General features: G+C 37.5%; 1 protein-coding gene across 3 annotated transcripts in view; it reads left to right on the forward strand.

Annotated features, from left to right (window-relative positions):
- The first annotated feature begins 1,487 nt into the window (after window positions 1-1,487).
- NEDD1 (NEDD1 gamma-tubulin ring complex targeting factor) overlaps window positions 1,488-20,803 on the forward strand; it is a 51,696-nt gene continuing 32,380 nt past the window's right edge. For 2 of the 3 annotated variants that reach the window (XM_030323454.1, XM_030323455.1), the window contains exons 1-5: window positions 1,488-1,585; window positions 4,379-4,522; window positions 9,815-9,909; window positions 13,979-14,095; window positions 17,144-17,284. In XM_030323454.1, coding sequence (XP_030179314.1) covers window positions 4,387-4,522; window positions 9,815-9,909; window positions 13,979-14,095; window positions 17,144-17,284 — 489 coding nt within the window. In that variant the 5' untranslated portion in view covers window positions 1,488-1,585; window positions 4,379-4,386. Of the gene's footprint in view, window positions 1,586-4,378; window positions 4,523-9,814; window positions 9,910-11,221; window positions 11,257-13,978; window positions 14,096-17,143; window positions 17,285-20,803 lie in introns of all 3 variants that reach the window. The other variant, XM_032594028.1, reaches the window with a different exon arrangement.

The raw sequence follows: 20,803 nt of genomic DNA on the forward strand, positions 1-20,803 counted from the left end.
ATGCATATAGATTCTGGTTTTCTTGACACTTTTATTGTTATGACGTATCTCTTTGTGTCTAGAAATATCCCTTGTCATATCTAGAAATATTTCATGATATCTACTTTTGGAAAGGTACATATGTTTATATAATTCATATATTAGGGAGGTTTTTAACATTTGGCTTCTATTGCTTAAACTTTACAGACCTGAGGTAACTAGGCATGTAGACACAAGGGTAGGACATAAGAGTGACAGAACCATCTCAAGAACATGTATGTTTTGATGAGGCTGTGGCACCAGCAAGGAGGGGCAGTGGAGGTTAACATTTGGCTCTTCATTTGAGAATTTGCCTCAATTCTCCCTGTCCCTAGTCCATTACTCTATTTTCTCATTTTCCAACTTTTTGGCAGGAAAATGCCAAAACTTTGCCATTTGGCATTTGACTATACATGCCAAAATTGGATTTAATAAACTCAAGAAGTGTAAACTATACAGTGAAGGCAGCTGCTGCTTGCTATCTTTCTCCGTTTGAGGCTCACCATCAATCTTTACATCTTGGTTAGGACTTCAATTTCTGCTCCGAAAAATTGCACTCAGAGTTTCCAAGTTATTTGCAACATGGGTACAAACAACTGGGGCTTATGTACCTAGTTCAGAAACCCACTCCTAGTTCTATCGCACACTTGCGATGAGGGTATAATAATACTGTTTGCAGAAGAAATGCCCTATACGTATTATAAGTATTCTAAGAAAAATTGTCAGCAGAGCTAAAAAAAAAAGCTTTGGTATTGAAAACTCAGTTCAGACCCGCTTTTTTCCATGCTGAGAAACATCTCTTTCAAAAGAATTCCCAACAAGATGGTGTTTGATTTCATGACCCTGCAGCACGATTAAGAAGCAAGATCAATGGTTAGGAAGAAAGATCATGGGTTTTGAAGTCTGATAGCTCAGACACTTAACACTTTTGGTTATTTCTTAGCTTTTCTGAGCATGCCTTCTGGTTTGTAAATTGCATGGGGTATTATCTGCTCTTCATGGGTTCCTCTTCAAGGAAGCCTTTCCAAAACCCATATCCATGTTCATTTCCCTTTAGTACATCTTTCGCTCATCTGCTAGCTTTCCTCTGAAGAAACTGTCACAGTTTCACTTTTCTTTTAAGTATGTAATTATGTATTAAGGCCCGCCTCCTACGGCGAACTGTAAGCTCCACGCGGCCAGGAAGAAGTGTTCACTGTACCCATGACTTGCAGGCTAAACTCATCACCGCGCACCGAGTCTAGCCTAGTGCCTGGCACACAGCGGGCAGTCAGCGAACAAACGAACCACAAAGGTGCAGAGCGCCAACGTTGCTGGGGTGTGGAGGGAGCCGCCCGCACCCGCAGCTCCCGCCCTGCCCCTGGGGGTAGCTACCCGGAGTGGCGGCCCAGCACCGCCCCATGCCCTGCCCCGCCAACCCTAGCCACCCCTTCTGGCAGCGCCTCTCCTCATGACGCCAGTTGAGGGCGGGACTTCCGGTCGCCGAAGTTTAACAGTCCGGGCGGGAGCCGGAAGCCCAGCGCCGGAGCGGGCCGCGCCGTGGCCCCCGGTGTACCGCGGCTGAGAGGTGAGGTTCCGTAGGGCCCGGGGTCAGCGGGTGGCTCCCCGCCGCGTCCCTGCACACTCCCGAACCCCGCCCGCCCTCCTGCCACCCCGGGGGCGGGTCGGAGGTCCCCGGGCTGCGCGCGCCCGGGCCGGTCCGGTGCTTCGGACAGTTGTCGGGCAGGGGCGCGGCAGCGGGTTTGGCGCGGAAGTGCCTGGGAGCCGCGGGCCGGGGTCGCGCACCTCCGTCTGCGACCGTCTCCGGCTCGACCCGAGAGGTGACCCGGTCTGTTGGGGTAGGTTGGTGGCGGCTCTGAGGGGTGTGTTGCCCCCGAAAAGTTTGCCGCTTCTCCACCGGCCGTCTCCCCGCTTTTGTAAACCTCTCCAGTACGACTCGAATGCATTTTATAAGGTAACCCCAGTTGAGCAAGTTCTCCTGCAAGTAGAATGCACTTTGGGTGAATGAAAGTTGAAGAACTTTTATTTGTTGTAGTGGATTTTTTTTTTTCCATGTAGCCGCTCTCCCTAAATTACCGCCTTGTGTCTGGACAGCTCGCTTTGATGGGACCCTGTTTGGGAGGCTGATGTAATGCCTCTCCCTTAAAAGTGCTCAGTTCTCAGCAGACTTGAGGTGGGTGGGCAGATGGTCCCCTTCCCCGCTGCACTTGAAGAGAAGGAAACAGACATTAAGTGACTCTGCCAGAGTCATTGTCACGTAGCTTTGGGACAGATCCTTTGAACCCACTTTTTCTGAACCCTGGCTTGAGTGATCTTTCCACACTACATCATCACACTGCTCAACAGGAACAGTGGAAGCTTATAGGAAAGGCATTTTCCAGTTGTGTTTGCTGGGTTTAAGAGATTGCCTTTCCAGCACTTAATTGTACCTTGAGTAGGGAACCAACACGTAAACACATGTCAAGGTGCCAAATCCAAACACTGCATGTCTACGTTTCAACAGATGACTAAAGGATTTTAATTTTAGTAACGCTGTATTTATCCGATGAATGAAGCATAATGAACCGCATAAGTGACTTTTCTAGTTAACTAAAGTTTTAGTCTTTTTATAAACACATTTTTTTTTTTCTCTTGAGAATCAAAGGGCCCTGTAATTTATTATGCCTTTAACTTAGCCTTTGAAATAGGGTATACTGGACATAGATGGGATGCTTTGTTGGTGACTTGGGAGCCTGTCTGTGATATCACTAATACAGTGCTGTACTCTTACACCGTCCACACCAGGAAGGTGTAGAGGGTATATCTCTAGGCCCCCTTCCTTTCCCTGTTCTTCCATGTATTTTTGAGGATTTTTTTCTGACTCATTATGCATTACTACTTGCTCTTAAAGTATCTGCCTAAAGCAGCTCCCTTGCCTTTTGTCTTTTAGACTGCCTTGGTTTGTGAGATCCCTTTGTCAGAATTATGTGTTTGAATTACAAACTGTGAATAAATAATATGAGTGGGGGCATTGTAGACCAAGTATTGGTTTAGGGACTTAGTGACAGGCATCTCTTTTGGCTGTATTTGCTAATTCTGGAGTTATTTGGAAAAACTGAAGTCTCTGGATTTTGAAATGGTGGGAATGCTACATTTTATTACACATTTTAAAAAGATTTAGGGAGGGTTTTTTTTTTTTTTTGAGAAAGAGAGAAAAAGTGTACACATGTATGCACAGGGGAGGGGCAAAAGGGAGCGGGAGAATCTTTGATAAACTTAGTCTTTAAACAGACTTAAATGTTTTCTAATGTTTATTTATTTTTGAGAGAGACAGAGTGTGAGTGGAGGAGGTGCAGAGAGAGGGAGACACAGGATCCAAGCAGGCTCCAGGCTCTGAGCTGTCAGCACAGAGCCCGATGCGGGACTCAGAGTCACAAACTGCAAGATCATGACCTGAGCCGAAGTCTGATGCTTAACCAACTGAGCCACCCAGGCGCCCCTGGAATGAGACAGTCTTAAGCAGGTTCCATGCCCAGCACAGAGCCCACCTTGGGATACAGTGTCAAGACTATGAGATTATGACCTGAGCCGAAATCAAGAGTAGGGTGCTTAACCGATTGAGCCACCCAGGCACCTCAGTTTAGGAAGTTCTATCCAGCAGTTATTTATTGAGTACACATGGTGTGCCAGGAACATTTCAAGACTGATAGTAAACAAGACAAAATCCATTTTCAGGATCTTTGTTCAAGTCAGGAGACACCAACATTATTGTGAGAACAAGAGTTGCAAATAGAAAATGTCATGAAAAACATGAAACTGTATAATGGGCAACTGGTATGGGGCTGCTTCAGCCATGGTGGCCAGGAAGGCCTTTCTGAGGAGACATTTGAGCTGAGACTGGAGTGAGGTGAAGGAGATGGCCCTGGGAAATCTGGGGAAAGAGCGTTCCAGGGGGAGGGGGCAGCAAATGGAAGGACTGAGGCAAGAAAGAAGGCCAGGGAATTTGGTAGCCCTGGGGAAGAGAGATAGGGGTGTTACACCAGGGCCAGGTCCTATAAGGCATGTCAAGAAGGTTGGATATCATAATTGCTGTGGAGAACCATTGGAAGGGTCAACCGAGAGAATATGATTTTAGAAGTATCGTTCCAGCTACTTGGTGGTGAGCACCCACTCTGGAACAAAAGTGGACAGTGGAGCCACTGGGTTTAGAGTAGATCCTTCATTTTAACTTTTTTTTTTGGACCTATCCTTAACTTTTTTTTTTTTTTTTTTTTTTTTTTTTTTATATATGAAATTTATTGACAAATTGGTTTCCATACAACACCCAGTGCTCATTCCTTAACTGTTTTTTAAGTATAGTGTTTTAAAACTATTTTTGTAGGTGCAGTCATGCAGGAGAACCTCAGATTTGCTTCATCTGGAGATGATGTTAAAATATGGGATGCTCCATCTATGACATTGGTGGACAAATTCAACCCACACACATCACCACATGGAATCAGCTCAGTGTGTTGGAGCAGCAATAGTATCCTTTAAAAAAAAAAACAGAACACTTATTGTTAGGCTAAAAAACCAGTATCAGTGAAACCTTTTGCATGTGACCAATAATATATTTTGCATAGCTATGAAAGCTAGATAGATACAGCGAAATAGTAGTTTAACAGTATATCATCATATGAATGTATATACATATATATGCTACTAGATCCAGACCATAGAATTAGTTTTCTTATCAACAGTTTGTTATTGAACCCAGATGGACTAAGGTAGGTAATGGTGGGAAAACTTCTGAAAGGTTTGGAATGAGTTTTTGCATCTACATTTGGATATTTATGGATCTAGTCTGCAAATTAAAGACAAAGACAGAAGCACAATTAAATTTAAAATAAAAATTAAAATTCTCCAACATCCTCATCTTACTGATATGCTCTTATATTTCTCTTCTTGTCTATGTTGAAAATAGCCTGATTTCTCAGAGAAATTGTCTACATTGAATTTTCCTCAGTTTTTCTATGTTTCTGATTTTCTCTCTCCTTGTCTTAGTAAGCTCCTAAATGTGGATAAAATGCATGAGGAAATGAAGTTTAGAAATCAGAATATTTCAACCTTGCACTTTTGACATTGGGGGCTAGATAATTCTCTGTTTGGGGGGCTGTTGTGTGCATTGTAGGATGTTTAGAAGCCTTCCTGGCCTTTACCCACCAGATTCCGGTAGCCCTCAGTAGAACCACTGCTCTAAACAAAGTGCTATGAACATGTTCTGTAAACTTGGTATGCTAGAAATTATCATTCTTTTGTGTAGCTCTTACATATAGACTGTTTCTTAATGAATAAAGTTTTAATGTGTGTCTGATCTTATCAATACCAAAGTATTAATATTCTGTTTCCTGATAAAAGTAAAAATATCAGAACTTTAAAATATGACTGATTTATGAACAAAAACAAGTTTTCATGCCCAACCGAATTATTCTTGCAAATATGTAACAAAAAATGATGAATTTTTTTTATTAAATTAAATTTACCTCTTTATCATTCCTTGATTTTGTATTAAAGTAGGAACATAAATTACTTTGGTGCTCTATTAATCAAACTCATGGCCAAGGGAGTACATTTTTGAAGGACTCTCCAGATGTGTAATTGGTGGGGGATGGGGGGGGGCAGGAAGGAATGTTTTAAAGAGAGTGACAAATATGTGAGGCTGCATCTATTATTAGGTTTTTATTGTGTGTGGAGCTTAATTTCCCTATTATTTACCGTTTAAGAGAAAAGTAGCAATTCTTGATAAATTTTAATATCTTGGGTTTATTTTTATTCCAAGGAATTTTATTTTATTTTATTTTATTTTATTTTATTTTATTTTATTTTATTTTATTTTATTTATTTATTTTTTATATATATGAAATTTATTGACAAATTGGTTTCCATTCAACACCCAGTGCTCATCCCAAAAGGTGCCCTCCTCAATACCCATCACCCACCCTCCCCTCCCTCCCACCCCCCATCAACCCTCAGTTTGTTCTCAGTTTTTAACAGTCTCTTATGCTTTGGCTCTCTCCCACTCTAACGTCCTTTTTTTTTTTTTTTTTTTTTTTTTCCCCTTCCCCTTCCCCATGGGTTCCTGTTAAGTTTCTCAGGATCCACATAAGAGTGAAACCATATGGTATCTGTCTTTCTCTGTATGGCTTATTTCACTTAGCATCACACTCTCCAGTTCCATCCACGTTGCTACAAAAGGCCATATTTCATTTTTTCTCATTGCCACGTAGTATTCCATTGTGTATATAAACCACAATTTCTTTATCCATTCATCAGTTGATGGACATTTAGGCTCTTTCCATAATTTGGCTATTGTTGAGAGTGCTGCTATGAACATTGGGGTACAAGTGCCCCTATGCATCAGTACTCCTGTATCCCTTGGGTAAATTCCTAGCAGTGCTATTGCTGGGTCATAGGGTAGGTCTATTTTTAATTTTCTGAGGAACCTCCACACTGCTTTCCAGAGCGGCTGCACCAATTTGCATTCCCACCAACAGTGCAAGAGGGTTCCCGTTTCTCCACATCCTCTCCAGCATCTATAGTCTCCTGATTTGTTCATTTTGGCCACTCTGACTGGCGTGAGGTGATACCTGAGTGTGGTTTTAATTTGTATTTCCCTGATAAGGAGCGACGCTGAACATCTTTTCATGTGCCTGTTGGCCATCTGGATGTCTTCTTTAGAGAAGTGTCTATTCATGTTTTCTGCCCATTTCTTCACTGGGTTATTTGTTTTTCGGGTGTGGAGTTTGGTGAGCTCTTTATAGATTTTAGATACTAGCCCTTTGTCCGATATGTCATTTGCAAATATCTTTTCCCATTCCGTTGGTTGCCTTTTAGTTTTGTTGGTTGTTTCCTTTGCTGTGCAGAAGCTTTTTATCTTCATAAGGTCCCAGTAATTCACTTTTGCTTTTAATTCCCTTGCCTTTGGGGATGTGTCGAGTAAGAGATTGCTACGGCTGAGGTCAGAGAGGTCTTTTCCTGCTTTCTCCTCTAAGGTTTTGATGGTTTCCTGACTCACATTTAGGTCCTTTATCCATTTTGAGTTTATTTTTGTAAATGGTGTGAGAAAGTGGTCTAGTTTCAACCTTCTGCATGTTGCTGTCCAGTTCTCCCAGCACCATTTGTTAAAGAGGCTGTCTTTTTTCCATTGGATGTTCTTTCCTGCTTTGTCAAAGATGAGTTGGCCATACGTTTGTGGGTCTAGTTCTGGGGTTTCTATTCTATTCCATTGGTCTATGTGTCTGTTTTTGTGCCAATACCATGCTGTCTTGATGATGACAGCTTTGTAGTAGAGGCTAAAGTCTGGGATTGTGATGCCTCCTGCTTTGGTCTTCTTCTTCAAAATTCCTTTGGCTATTCGGGGCCTTTTGTGGTTCCATATGAATTTTAGGATTGCTTGTTCTAGTTTCGAGAAGAATGCTGGTGCAATTTTGATTGGGATTGCATTGAATGTGTAGATAGCTTTGGGTAGTATTGACATTTTGACAATATTTATTTTTCCAATCCATGAGCAGGGAATGTCTTTCCATTTCTTTAAATCTTCTTCAATTACCTTCATAAGCTTTCTATAGTTTTCAGCATACAGATCCTTTACATCTTTGGTTAGATTTATTCCTAGGTATTTTATGCTTCTTGGTGCAATTGTGAATGGGATCAGTTTCTTTATTTGTCTTTCTGTTGCTTCGTTGTTAGTGTATAAGAATGCAACTGATTTCTGTACATTGATTTTGTATCCTGCAACTTTGCTGAATTCATGTATCAGTTCTAGCAGACTTTTGGTGGAGTCTATCGGATTTTCCATGTATAATATCATGTCATCTGCAAAAAGCGAAAGCTTGACTTCATCTTTGCCAATTTTGATGCCTTTGATTTCCTTTTGTTGTCTGATTGCTGATGCTAGAACTTCCAGCACTATGTTAAACAACAACGGTGAGAGTGGGCATCCCTGTCGTGTTCCTGATCTCAGGGAAAAAGCTCTCAGTTTTTCCCCGTTGAGGATGATGTTAGCTGTGGGCTTTTCATAAATGGCTTTTATGATCTTTAAGTATGTTCCTTCTATCCCGACTTTCTCAAGGGTTTTTATTAAGAAAGGGTGCTGGATTTTGTCAAAGGCCTTTTCTGCATCGATTGACAGGATCATATGGTTCTTCTCTTTTTTTTTGTTAATGTGATGTATCACGTTGATTGATTTGTGAATGTTGAACCAGCCCTGCATCCCAGGAATGAATCCCACTTGATCATGGTGAATAATTCTTTTTATATGCTGTTGAATTCGATTTGCTAGTATCTTATTGAGAATTTTTGCATCCATATTCATCAGGGTCCAAGGAATTTTATTAGTTAGCATCTGATAAACCACTTAATGTTCTCAACAAAACTGATGTGATCGTGAGGTAGTGTGGGATGATTTTTGGAACCTGGTCTTATTTCTATATAGTTTTCTTGTACAAGTAGATATGTACAGGAAACTTTTGTATATAGTCTTACTTCTAATGAGGCTTTGATCTTGTCCCTGGAGGTTAGTGACTAAAGAACAGGTACTTCCCAGGCTCAGCTACTTGGGGTCCACTTAGCATGGATTCCAAGAACAGGATTAAGGGTGAGGTGCCAGGGAAATTAGTTTTTCGGCCCTCTTAGGTAATGTCCCTCACTTTCTCATGACTTCAAAAGCTACAAGAGAAATTAAAGGAGTAAGTATGTTACCTTTTCGTATTATCTTTGTTCAGTCCTTTTCTGTATTCTAAGGAGAAAAAGTAGCAGTAAGTAGAGGATGAAGCCAAGGAAAGGGAAATGATTTGTTTTTCTCAGTGCTGTAATATTTAGGTAGGAATGATATTTTTTTTGAATCATGTATCATAATAAAATCATAATCCATGGTCTATTCATGAAATATATGAATGTTGTGCAAACCATCCAAAAATAAGGCAGGTAAGACTTGCTTGTTAAAAAGCATAGATTTAAACTTCTGATATTTTAACTTGTTATGACTCTCAAAATTAGACTCTTGTTCTTGAGTATATCGCATTTAATCATTTTAATTTAAAAATACTTAATTTACATTGTTTTGTGTTTACTGATTGTTCTGCTTATAATTTCTGTAAAATACGGTAATATAATTTTAAATTAAGTTAAATTTATTTAAAATTTAATTTTACATTGTTTAGTTATTTAAAAATTTAACTCTTCCATGGCATAAATAGTTGCTATTTAACCACATTTATTTATATTTTCTGTACTTACTGTTATATTTATTGTTAATATATTTAAGATTGAAACATTCTATCATAAAAATTCCAGTTCTAAGAATATATCAGGCTTTATATTTTTAGTGGACGAATAGGAGACTAATGTGGATGTTTACTTCCTAGACTAAATTGGTACCAAGCACTGTGTTAATAATAAATAACTATCTTGAATGGTGTGTATAGATGAAAAGGCTGATTGATATTTGCTGATGTTGCTTTTATCATGATCTCATTCTTGAAGGATAAAATTAGACCTTCTGGCCTGTTCTTTGAAAATGGAGTAGTATTTCACTTGGGTAAAATAGCTTTCAAGTAATAGCAAAGCCAGAGAGGATGGCTCTTCCCTGCGGTAGTAGTAAAGAGAATTAGTCGTAGTAATTAGTAACCTGAGCCATTTTTGAAAGCTGGTGTGTAAGCTATATTCACTTGCTTGTCTTAGGTTAGTGCACTTGCTTTTATCATAATAATTATTGCAGTAATAGTCTAGTGATAGAGATGCTCACGGATTGTTTGATGCTCCATAACTCTTCATTTAGATAACTTTCTAGTGACAGCCTCTTCCAGTGGCGACAAAATTGTTGTTTCAAGTTGCAAATGTAAACCTGTTCCACTTTTAGAACTTGGTGAAGGGGTAAGTGTTTTTGGTTTTGTTTTTTTTAACCTTCTATTAAAAATCTTAATTCTACTTGGGTGGTAACTGCTTCTTATGGTGCTTGCAACTAAATATAAATGTGTTTAAAAGTACTATGCTTAACCTAAGCTCAAAATAATACAATAACACTTGAAGAGGAGATAGGTACTGAAACATCTTTAGGTAAAATAATAGTGGATCCAAGGGGAGCAATCAAGGACTTAGATTTTTTTCAACTAGTCACTTGCTTTCTCCATCTCTCTGTGGGAGATTCCTTGGTATTGCTGCCTTTTTTAAGCCTCACCCCTGGCTAGGTTACCAGGTGGATTTGGTCATAAGAGTCCTAATGATGTATCCCTGCCCTTTACTGACGTTGAGCTCAGGACCATCAGCTAATGACCGCTATGTGAAGGTAGCTTCTATAGCTTCTGTCCCTATGGTACTGAGGGGCCTGCCTGAGTCTCCCCAAGCTCTCCTAGAACAGAATGGCTTTGTCAAATTGAGCATTGGTCCCAGTGCATTTAAGTGAAGTTCTCATTGCATATTGTTTCTTGTTTTATAGATTAATCCCTCAGATACAGGATAATGATGGTGTCTTCATTGTTAGTCACACACACTTCCTGAAAGCTATTTTTTTTTTAAAGGTTTAAGTAAAAAGGTGCAAGTAGGTGGTAGCTTGTTCTTAATTTAAGTTTCAAAATTTTCATAGCAAGCCACAAAGCATTATGAATTGTCATAATTTTATACACTGGAATAGGTGAGGTAGTCCACTTAGAAAAAATAAAGGAGAACAATGGAATATGAGCTCATCTAATTTAAAAAGGACTTTAGGTTTCTACCATTCTTTTTTTGGGATTGACCCAAGCATCAATTCCAGCCCACAGATGTTGGAGGCTGGGCAGAGAATGTCTGCTAGGATAGACATGAAATTTGAGACACACTGCCTATTCAAACTCAGTTAAGTAAAATTGAGGCAGAGAGCGTCCCTGGTCGATAAAAGGAAACTGTGTTCTTCAAGAGCAGGCAGAACATCTTAGTCATATTTGGATCTTTAGATACTATCGAAGGTGTCAACAAGCATTTGTTGAATTGAATGTCAACATCAAAACAATTTCAGATTCCTCTTCCACCACAGTATATATTGTGCTCCTTCTGTGCACTATGCCTTAGAACAGTTTGGGAACTGTGTTGTTGTAGTTGTTGTTATTGTTAAAGTATGAAAATAACAGATGATATTCACAAATGTAACACAGTTGTAAGGATTTTGTGAATATTCCATGTCAGTTGCTATAGTTAGTTCTCTTTCCTACAGTTAAGAAATGACATCAGAATACAGGTGGATGAAAGGTGAGGTTATTTCTTATAATTTGAACTTGCTTTAATTTAATTTGCTTATAGGAATATTTTGCAAACAGTGGTTCCTTAGCGTTTATTAGTAATTTCTTGTAACATATTAGTGTGCTGATAACCTTTGCTTTGTAGGACCCAAGTCCTATTACTCACATGCCATTTGAGATATTAGACCATTACTACTTGGGAAAATAAGATTCTGTCCTACTTACTTTAACACAATTTTTAGAGCAGAACTTTAAGTTTATATTTATTTTCTTTGATTTTGTATTTTATCTCATTGGAATAGGCAATTTGGTATTAATAGTAGTATAATGAATACGATAGGCTACTGTATAACCTAGACATTTGAACAGCTCTTATTTTAGATTTTAAAAACTTCACCCATTGCTTGTGTCTTAAGGTACAGGATTCCTGATAAGCACACAATGTTCATTAATTATTTAAGTTCATTAGCTACATTAATAATATATCAGCATAAAAAAAGATCTTCTATCATCAGGGTAAGCCAGTTAAAAACGTAGGTTTTGTTCCGAGTCCTTAGTAATTTGACTTGTTTTTGATGATTAAAGTTGTAATATATTGATCTTTGATGGATACCACTCTTATCTATTTTCTTTAACAGTTATTCAGAAAGCTCTTAGCAAACTGTCCTGATTAGTGGTGATAACGAGATTCTAAATCTTACTAGTCTGTTTAGACCAAAGTCAGTTCCTAGAACGGTGTCCATAAGGGAATTATAGCAACTGTACTGAAACACTGATGTAATGTGCTCCTGATATTTTTATATGTGTTAGTAATTTTGACTCTCGGTCAGAAATTTCAGAGCTGGAAGAAACCTTGAGGGAGGGGAAAGGTGGGTATCTGTACCCTTTTAAGAATCCAGTGCTCTTGAAGGGGATTAAAAGTACACTTAATTGTGATGAGCACTAAGTGGATAGCACTGTTCAATTACTATACTGTACACCTGGAACTAATATAACACTGTGTTAATTATACTGGAATTAAAATAAAAAGGAAAGAAATGCTCTTTTGAGCATGGGGTGTTTTTCCAGATGCATGGACTCTTAAGGTGAGAATGATAGATCTTGTCCTCATTTCTCACTTCTTAGGTGAAGAAACATAGGCTTAGAAAGGTGAGATGACTTTGCCTAAACCTACATAGCTTGCCTTTTAACTTTTAGCTGAGTAATAAAATGTCCCCCTTGGAATTCATTTCTCTATTTTTTTCCCCAAGGCATACAACTAGAGGTGAGAGCAATTAATGTTACTGCATCGTGTATCTGAAGGTTAAATAGGAAAAATAACATGCAACATTGTATTTTATTGGTAGCCTAGTTACTGATGGCACTACCAGATAGATGATGCTTGTAGATACTCATAGTGAGAAACTTGATAACTTCTGTATTTTTACCTACTTATGCCATAAATATTTATTGGGCATGGAAATGGGCTTTGTGATAATGAAACTGACATTCTGGGGGGAGATAGACAATAGACTACAGAATGATACCCAGATAGTGATAAGGTGTTACACAGAGAACTAAAATAAGAAATTGAGATAGCAGGTTACGTTAGGAGGCCAAGGGAGGTCTCCTGTAGAGGTGGCATTGAAAGTTGCTGTCTATTGACCAGAAGGAGTCATTCAGCCAAGGTTTGGGGGAACTTAGCTTTCTAGGTAAGAACAGTTGTGTAGAAGCCTTGAAGCCAGAACAGGGCTGTTATGTTTAAGTAATAGAAGAAGGTGAGTGTGGCTAGAGAATTAGTGGGTGATGAGGAAAATGGTGAGATGAGGTAGGAAGGGGTCAGAGGAATGGGGCTTTGAAAGCCAGGTTAATACGTTTGAAATTTATTTTAGGGCTGAATGGAAGCCATTAAAGATTTTTGAATATGAGCGTTGTGATCTGATTTGCAGTTTTTAAAGGTCATCCTACTTGTGGAGCATAGAAGGTAGAGGAGTAGGGTTGGAAGCCAGTTAAGAGGCTGCTGCTGTTCTGTGGAGTTGGGATTAGTGTGCTGGTGGCTGCGGTAGATAAAGAGGGGGGCCCTATGGGGTTTATGTTAGTGTTGGAGTTTAAAGAACTTTCTGTAGATGACAGGGAAGGAGTAAAGGAGTCAAAGTTAATTCTGGACTTTTATCTTGAGAAACTTAGTGGATGGTGTCTTTACAGACCTAAGGAAGAGTGTAGAGTCAGGTTCTCATGACCTGATGTTTGAGACTTGGGCTCCTTAGGGGGAGACTTTGTTGTGAGGCTTTGAGCACGTATCTTAACTTCTTTATATTCCCCATCTGTAAAATAAGGGGTCTAGACATTCTTTAAAGTTTCTTCCAGGTTTAGTGTTTTATGAGCTGTGGGTGAATCCTAACTCAATATACTCTGTGGAAGTGCAAGAGTAGATTTTACTGGGGGGAAATATTAAGGGCAAGTAACTCCTGATAGGAAGCCAGGACCTGCTGATATTCCCTAAGCTTCCTCTGTTTCCTGTGTTCTATGGAAGAGAACATGACTCTGGTTGATTTCCTTGAAGTCCTTTTGAATTCCTTACAAGCTGTTGGATGCATGTGGAAGATGATGAGAACTGAATCTTTAGGAGAAGTCTTAGCTTGTTTATCACATTTAATTCAACAAATGTTTACATAGTACTAAGTGTTGGTTGGGAAGTGGAAGTCAGCTCTGGGCTCTGTTAAATTAAGGTAACTTTCTTTTTTCTTTAATAGCAAAAGCAGACATGTGTCAGTTTAAATTCCACATCTATGTATTTGGTAAGTGGAGGCCTAAATAACACTGTTAATATTTGGGATTTAAAATCAAAAAGAGTTCATCGGTCTCTTAAGGTAAGCAACTTGTTTTTTAGAACATCTTACAATGTTTAAAGTAATTACCAAACTTTTAATTTTGAGCTCTGATGATAAAAATTAGATGCTTCAGAATTGAAGTGAGATTTGTTAGGGAAAATAAAGATGCTATTAGTCAGAAAAAATTTTTTGGTCTATTTTTATCTCCATATGTCACCAATGCATATTATTGGTGTTTAAAACTTTCCCCTTAGTTTTCACTTAGTCTACTCTTTTTTGAGTAAACCATTTCCTTCATTTTTTCTAAAGTATGAGTTGTTGTCATTAGAGATCTTTTTTTAAGTCTCTGAAAAAAATGAGAGTGGTTTTGGGATGGCAGTAATCGGTCTACTAATCAGAGTTGGGATTCAGCTTCTTAGTTCTCTACTGTATATGATTGCTGCTGTTTGTGTTATTTTTGTTTGTGTTTTCATCTTGGTAATGGTATTTTTTCTAAAATAATTTACTATGGATAATTAACATTTCTTTAAATGGTTAGCTTTTTGCAGTTTCACAGAATAAAAATAACCACATGAAAGCTTCTGGGTTATGCTTTTTTTGGAATTCTACTTTTCACTGTTGTGTACTTTTAATATTTGGAAACTCATCTTTAAAGTTATTTTTAATTTTTATATGTTTTTAAAAAACTTTTAATATGAAAACTTCTGAACATTGATGTGTATACACACACATGCACACGCACACACATTCATTATCAGACTTTGATGATGATGAACTCATGGCTAGTATTATTTTATCTGTTCCCTTATCTTCTCTCTAATCAGATTATTATATAATCTCAACCTCAGATTATTTTGAAGCAAATGCTGGATGTCGTTACTATTTGTTCATGTCAGATGTCACTGACTTAATTCTTACTAGGGAAGTTGTATATAGAGAATGATTTTCTCTTAGAGTAATTAAAATATAATCCTGTAATTGCTGTTTAAAATATTACCTGTGGAAGTTTATTTTAGGTATTAGCTAAACTTTGAAGAGAATTAAGGAAAATTCAAAAGTTGCCAAAATGAGAATAGTTAACTTTTATTAAGTTCTTTAATATGCCAGCCACTGTGCATAATATACGTTTATTCTGTGTGTCTCAAGAATTCTGCAGATAGGTAGTGCTTGCTGTTCCTGTGTACCTTCGGAGGAGCTCAGGCTGAGAGAAGTTAAAGAACTTCTTCAGTGCCAAACAACTAGTATGGCAAAGATGAGATGCAAACTCAGATTATTATCCATTGTTTAATCTTTTAAATTATGAAATAATTGAATTAAAGCTATTTAGAGGGGGTATACATACTATGAGCAGAGAATGTTTTACAGAATTGAGAAGAGATTAGAAGTCTGTGGCCAGTTTTTGTCACATATTCTCATTCATTTTAGGAGCATCACTTACACCTCTAACTCCTACTGCATGAAAAATTCTACTTGTTTTTCCTTCCTCACTTTCCCCAATTACTCCAGATAGTTTTAGCTCTTCTCATTGTTTGCAACTCTTAGGGCACTTCATTTTTTTTTTTTTTTTTTTTTTTTATTCATTCAGTTAACAAGTATTTGACTAATTGTGATAGTGGGAAATCTAATCTTTCACCTGGGCTCTCTTCTCTGTGGTGCTCTCCCTGGTAACACAATTTTTAGCACTTGGTAGGTGCTTGTTGAAGACTTACAGAATAACTTATTTTCCACAGTTAAAATAAGGAAGACCCCTGCCTCTCTATAAAGTCGTAGAAATTGTATTGGACCCCATGTTCTTAATTTTCCAAGTGGGAACAATGCATTAAATGTCCACTCTCCATTTTCTTCTCATCAGGCATTTTTTTCCCCCTTGGGATAGCAATTTTTTCTTTGATTTAGGAAAGGAGTGACATGTGAAAGTATCTCCAGACATGCTTGAGGGACCATTTGAAAAAATTGGATTATAAGTGGAATATTATAGCTACTATTCTTGATGTTACATTAAGCTAATTATTAGATACAAAAGTTATTTTGTTTATATTATTAATATAAATAGCAAACTCTTAAAAACTATACTCATCACTTTTCTCTGTGCCTACTAGATATCTCTAACTTGACTTTGGAAAATATAGTGTTTGTGAACTCAGTTTGTTTAAAACCACTTTTATTTCCTCAAAGTGGATTCCCCTTTGGATTTTGGAGACAGCCTAATATCCCAAGAAGAAAATAGGCTTCGGGGTTTGACCTGGAATTGAATCCTGGGTCTGCCACTTAGTAGTTATGTGAGCTTGCACAGATTTCGTAAACTTCCTGTGCCTCATGTAGTTAACTCATCCATAAAATAAGAAAAGTGACTTTGCCTCCTAGGATTCTTCTAAGGATTAATAATAATCCATAAAGTTCCCAGCATTAGTAGGTATTCAGCAAATGGAAACAGCTGCTCTTGTCTGTCAACCATGCCTTGCTCCTTCTGGCTTGGGCTTTTGTTTTGGCTGTCTTGCATTTTGCATGTCTGGCTTCTTTCCCCTTTCCCTGCTTTTGGTTTATTATTTTCTTTAAGGCTGACCTCAAGCTTTATGTCTTCCACAAAGCTTCCTCTGTCAACTCAGGTCCAGTGATGCCTTTTTCTCTTTCCTAGGACACTTTGCCTCTACTACTCATTTAGCATTCCTTCTGCCATTTTCATGTTAATTTAAATGTCCCCTCTTCTTGATTGAACAGTGATTCTCTCAAGGCCAGGGACTCTCCCACAACAGTCAACTTGCTGTAAATGTTACTTGTCAGTGGAAGGGAGACATAATGCTATCTAGAAAATTACCTTCCCTTTTGTCTCTTGTTTTGGAGTGCATGATCATTATTACAGTTATAAAAACTAAGTCTCTGTTCCTTGAGAAGACGTGATGTTGATCGGATAGTTTCCTACTCATTTGAGTAATTTGTTTAGGTTATTTGAGGAAAATGTTAAAGCAAATATTAGATTCACAAATACGTACTATTTTATTTAAAAAAAAATGAAATTTACAAGAACATGAAGATGTGAGGTGTGACGGTTATGTGGCAGTGTACTTAACTTTGCTTTCTTTTTTTCAGGATCATAAAGATGAAGTAACTTGTGTTACATATAATTGGAATGATTGTTACATTGCTTCTGGATCTCTCAGTGGTGAAATTATTTTGCACAGTGTAACCACTAATTTATCTAGTACTCCTTTTGGCCATGGTAGTAACCAGGTACAGTATGGGTTTATTCAAAACAGAGTTGATAAAACACAGTTACATAAGACAATGAATTTTAAGTTAAAAAAATTTTTTTCCATGTTTTATTTATTTTTGAAAGAGAGAGAGCATGAGCAGGGGAGGGGCAGAGAGAGAGGGTGACACAGGATCCGAAGCTGACTCTGTGCTGACAGCAGTGAACCCAATGCAGGGTCTCAAACTCACGAACTGTGAGATTGTGACCTGAGCCAAAGTCGGACGCTCAACTGACTGAGCCACCCAGGTCCTCTCAATTTTAAGTTTTTAAAATTAAGTATTTTAAATTTGTATTTAGTTTGCTTGAAAAATTTACAGCTAGCTATTTTTAATGGTCTTGTTTAAAAATGTTCAAATAAGGTAATTCATACTAGATTATGTTGCTTATGTGCGTTGAGTTATGCCATTGAATAGCCACATGATCCTAGAATATGACTATATATAACAAAACAAACAGTTGTTGGCAGGTCAAATCTGAAACATGGATATTAATCTTTCTATGACATCACAATTATAGAAGCATTGCATATTTCCAACTGTACTAACTACAAGACAGATATTTCTATTCATAAATACTGTTTGGTGGGCATGGATAATTGAGTGTGTTTAGGCACAGGGTAAATTGAGCTTTGTTTTTTTGCGTTAAGTGTTCGATAGTTAACCAAATAAATTTAGTTACTCAAAAAATCTAATTCTTGGCCAACCTTCCGTGAAATTCTGTACAGAAATTTCTAGTGAAGTGCAGTCTCTTAATCCTTACTTTTTATTGTAATCACTTTGGCCCTATTATTAGATAAAATATGGGAGCTCTTCACTTTTAAAAAGCAGTTTTGGAAATCAGTATTCACTGTATATTTAGTGTTTAAAGAAAATTTAATGGATATTAAAATACGGAAAAAAGTCTTTTCTCAAGTTTCTTCTGTATTGCGAGAATAAAAGAGATAAACCTATAGATGATATTATAGGTGATTCCTATAAAACAATCTTATGGTGATTCAGAACAGTGAGAGAAAATTATCTAGGAATAAAATAGAGAAAATTGAAGGAGGGAGGATTTTTAGCTGGGTCTAATGCTTAAATGATTTTTATTTTGTTTTGTTTTTACGACACTATGAATTGACTGCTAATTAGTTGACTCTAATTTATAGTAGGGTTAGCTCTGTACATTCCCATGTTACAGTTGGAACCGTGTCTCATTCCTTTGTCCTCAACCATTATCCAACTTTGTACTTCATGTGGAAAAGATCCTCAATAAATATGTGAATGGATTTATAGATAACAAAGATTTTAATAGGCTAATCTAGAACTTTGGGAGAAGAATATTTTATATGGAGGAAACCACATGAACAAAAACAAGGGTTAAGGAGAACACGTAGGTTCTTCTATAGGGCCAATGTGAGAAGATATTGGAAAGGTAAATATAGAATAATGTTGATGTGGAACTTTGAATGCCAGACCAAAGATTTGGCTTTTATTTTGGAAGGCGTTTAAGTTGCTAACCAGAGTTATCGATTAGTTGAATGTCAGAATCCTAGAAACCTTGAACTGAGAGAAAGCTTTTAGAGGCAGTTTCACTTTCTGCCTTTTATGGATGTGGATGAGAGATTTGCCACAAAAATTCATTAATATTAGCATAAAAGCAGGAAGTAATATTTTGATTTTGTGATTCTCTTTTTGGTTATTTATATTTTGATGAGGGAGACAAAAGCCTAAACCCATAGACATTGGAACTATTGTGAAAAACATCATAGTGTTCCAATGTCTTGCTTCTTAAGGAAATTAATTTTTCTTCTTTCTATCCTTTTTTTCCCCCCGATTTCTGATATATTAGAAGCATGACACGTTTAGATTTATAAATTCTGAGTTGACTTTTTAGTAACATAAAAGGTCAGATACCTACCATGTATATTCTTACATTTCAGTTTGTATTGTATCTTATAATGAGAGGGGGTTTTTTTTGTTTGTTTTTTTTTATTAAAACCAGATATGAAGGAATAGTCCTGAAAACATTAGATTTAGTTATTGCTCTTGGCTTTATTATGTGTAAATTATTTAAATGTCTAAAATTGAAATATAACTTACATAGTAAGTACATACATCTTAAGCATACAGCTTGATGAATTTTTATATGTACATATACCTGCGTAACTACCAGGATCAAGGTATAGAACATTTCTGGCACATCGGAGGACTCCCTCTTAACCCTTCGGAGGTGCTACCTCATATTTCTTAAAAGAATTGGATGTGTCTGGTTTCTTTTAGTCTTCAGTATGTTTGCTTTGTTGAATGGAATAGTAGTTTATACTGTTTTACTGCTTTGTGGTTTTCCATTACATGGATATGCCACAGTTTGTTGATGGACATGTGAGTTGTTTTTAGTTTTTAGCTATTACAATAAAGCTGCTGTGAATATTATTGTATGTGTCTTCTTTTGGACATATGTTTTCATTTCTCTTGAGTAAACACTCAGAAATGGACTTAAGTCTTAATGTAGGCATCATGTTTTACTTTATTAAAAAATGCCAAAGGATTTTCTGAAATCCTTGTGCCATTGTACGCTTCTGCCAGCACTGTTTGTGAGATTCAGTTGCTCCACAGTTTTGCTAGTACCAACTTTTGTGTCTTATTAATTTTAACAATTTTGATGGTTGTGTGGTGGTATCTTACTGTGTTTTAATTTTCATTTCTCTATGTTGAATAAGTTGAGTGTATTTTCATATGCCTTTTTTTGTGTAGTCACTGTTCAAGAGTGTTCCTCCTTTTTGTATTTTGTTACTTGTGTTTTTTCTGATAGATTTATAGTTTATTGTATGTTCTGGATGGAGCAATTTTATGGATATGCATGTTGCATATATCTTCTTTTAGCTTACAGCTAGCTGGCCTTTTAACTCTAATGCCTTTGTAAAAAATGAATAGAGGGGTGCATCCAACTCTTGATTTCGACTCAGGTCATGATCTCACAGTTTGTGGGTGCGAGCCCCACATCAGGCTTCGTGCTGACAGTGTGGACCGTGCTTCGGATATTCTCTCTCTCTCTCTGTCTCTCTCTCCCTCCCTCCTTCCCTCCCTTGCTTGTGTGCACTCACTTTCCCACTCTCTGTCTCAAAATAAATAAATGAGCTTTAAAAAAAATTTTTTTTTAAATGAGCAGAAGTTCTTAAATTTAATGAAATGTACTCTGGTACATCACTTTTTCTTTATAAATACTGCTTTTTGTGTCCTCTTGAAAAAATCTTGCTTGCCCCAAGGTCTTAAAATAGTGTCCTTTGTTTTCTTTTAGGTAAAGCTTTATTGTTTTGCTTTCCCCATTTGTGTCTATTATCACCCATTTCAAATTAATTTTTGTGTATGGTGTGAGATATAGGGTTTAACTTTCCATACAGATATGTAATTACATCAGCATTCATATGGCAAAGACTATCCTGTAGCTCTCCAGTGAGTGTCGGTGGTCAGAGGGTTTGGAGAGCATTCCAGGCAGAGGTTATCACCTTCGTGGAA

Source organism: Lynx canadensis, chromosome B4 (genome assembly GCF_007474595.2).
Source record: "Lynx canadensis isolate LIC74 chromosome B4, mLynCan4.pri.v2, whole genome shotgun sequence".
Classification (NCBI taxonomy): domain Eukaryota; kingdom Metazoa; phylum Chordata; class Mammalia; order Carnivora; family Felidae; genus Lynx; species Lynx canadensis.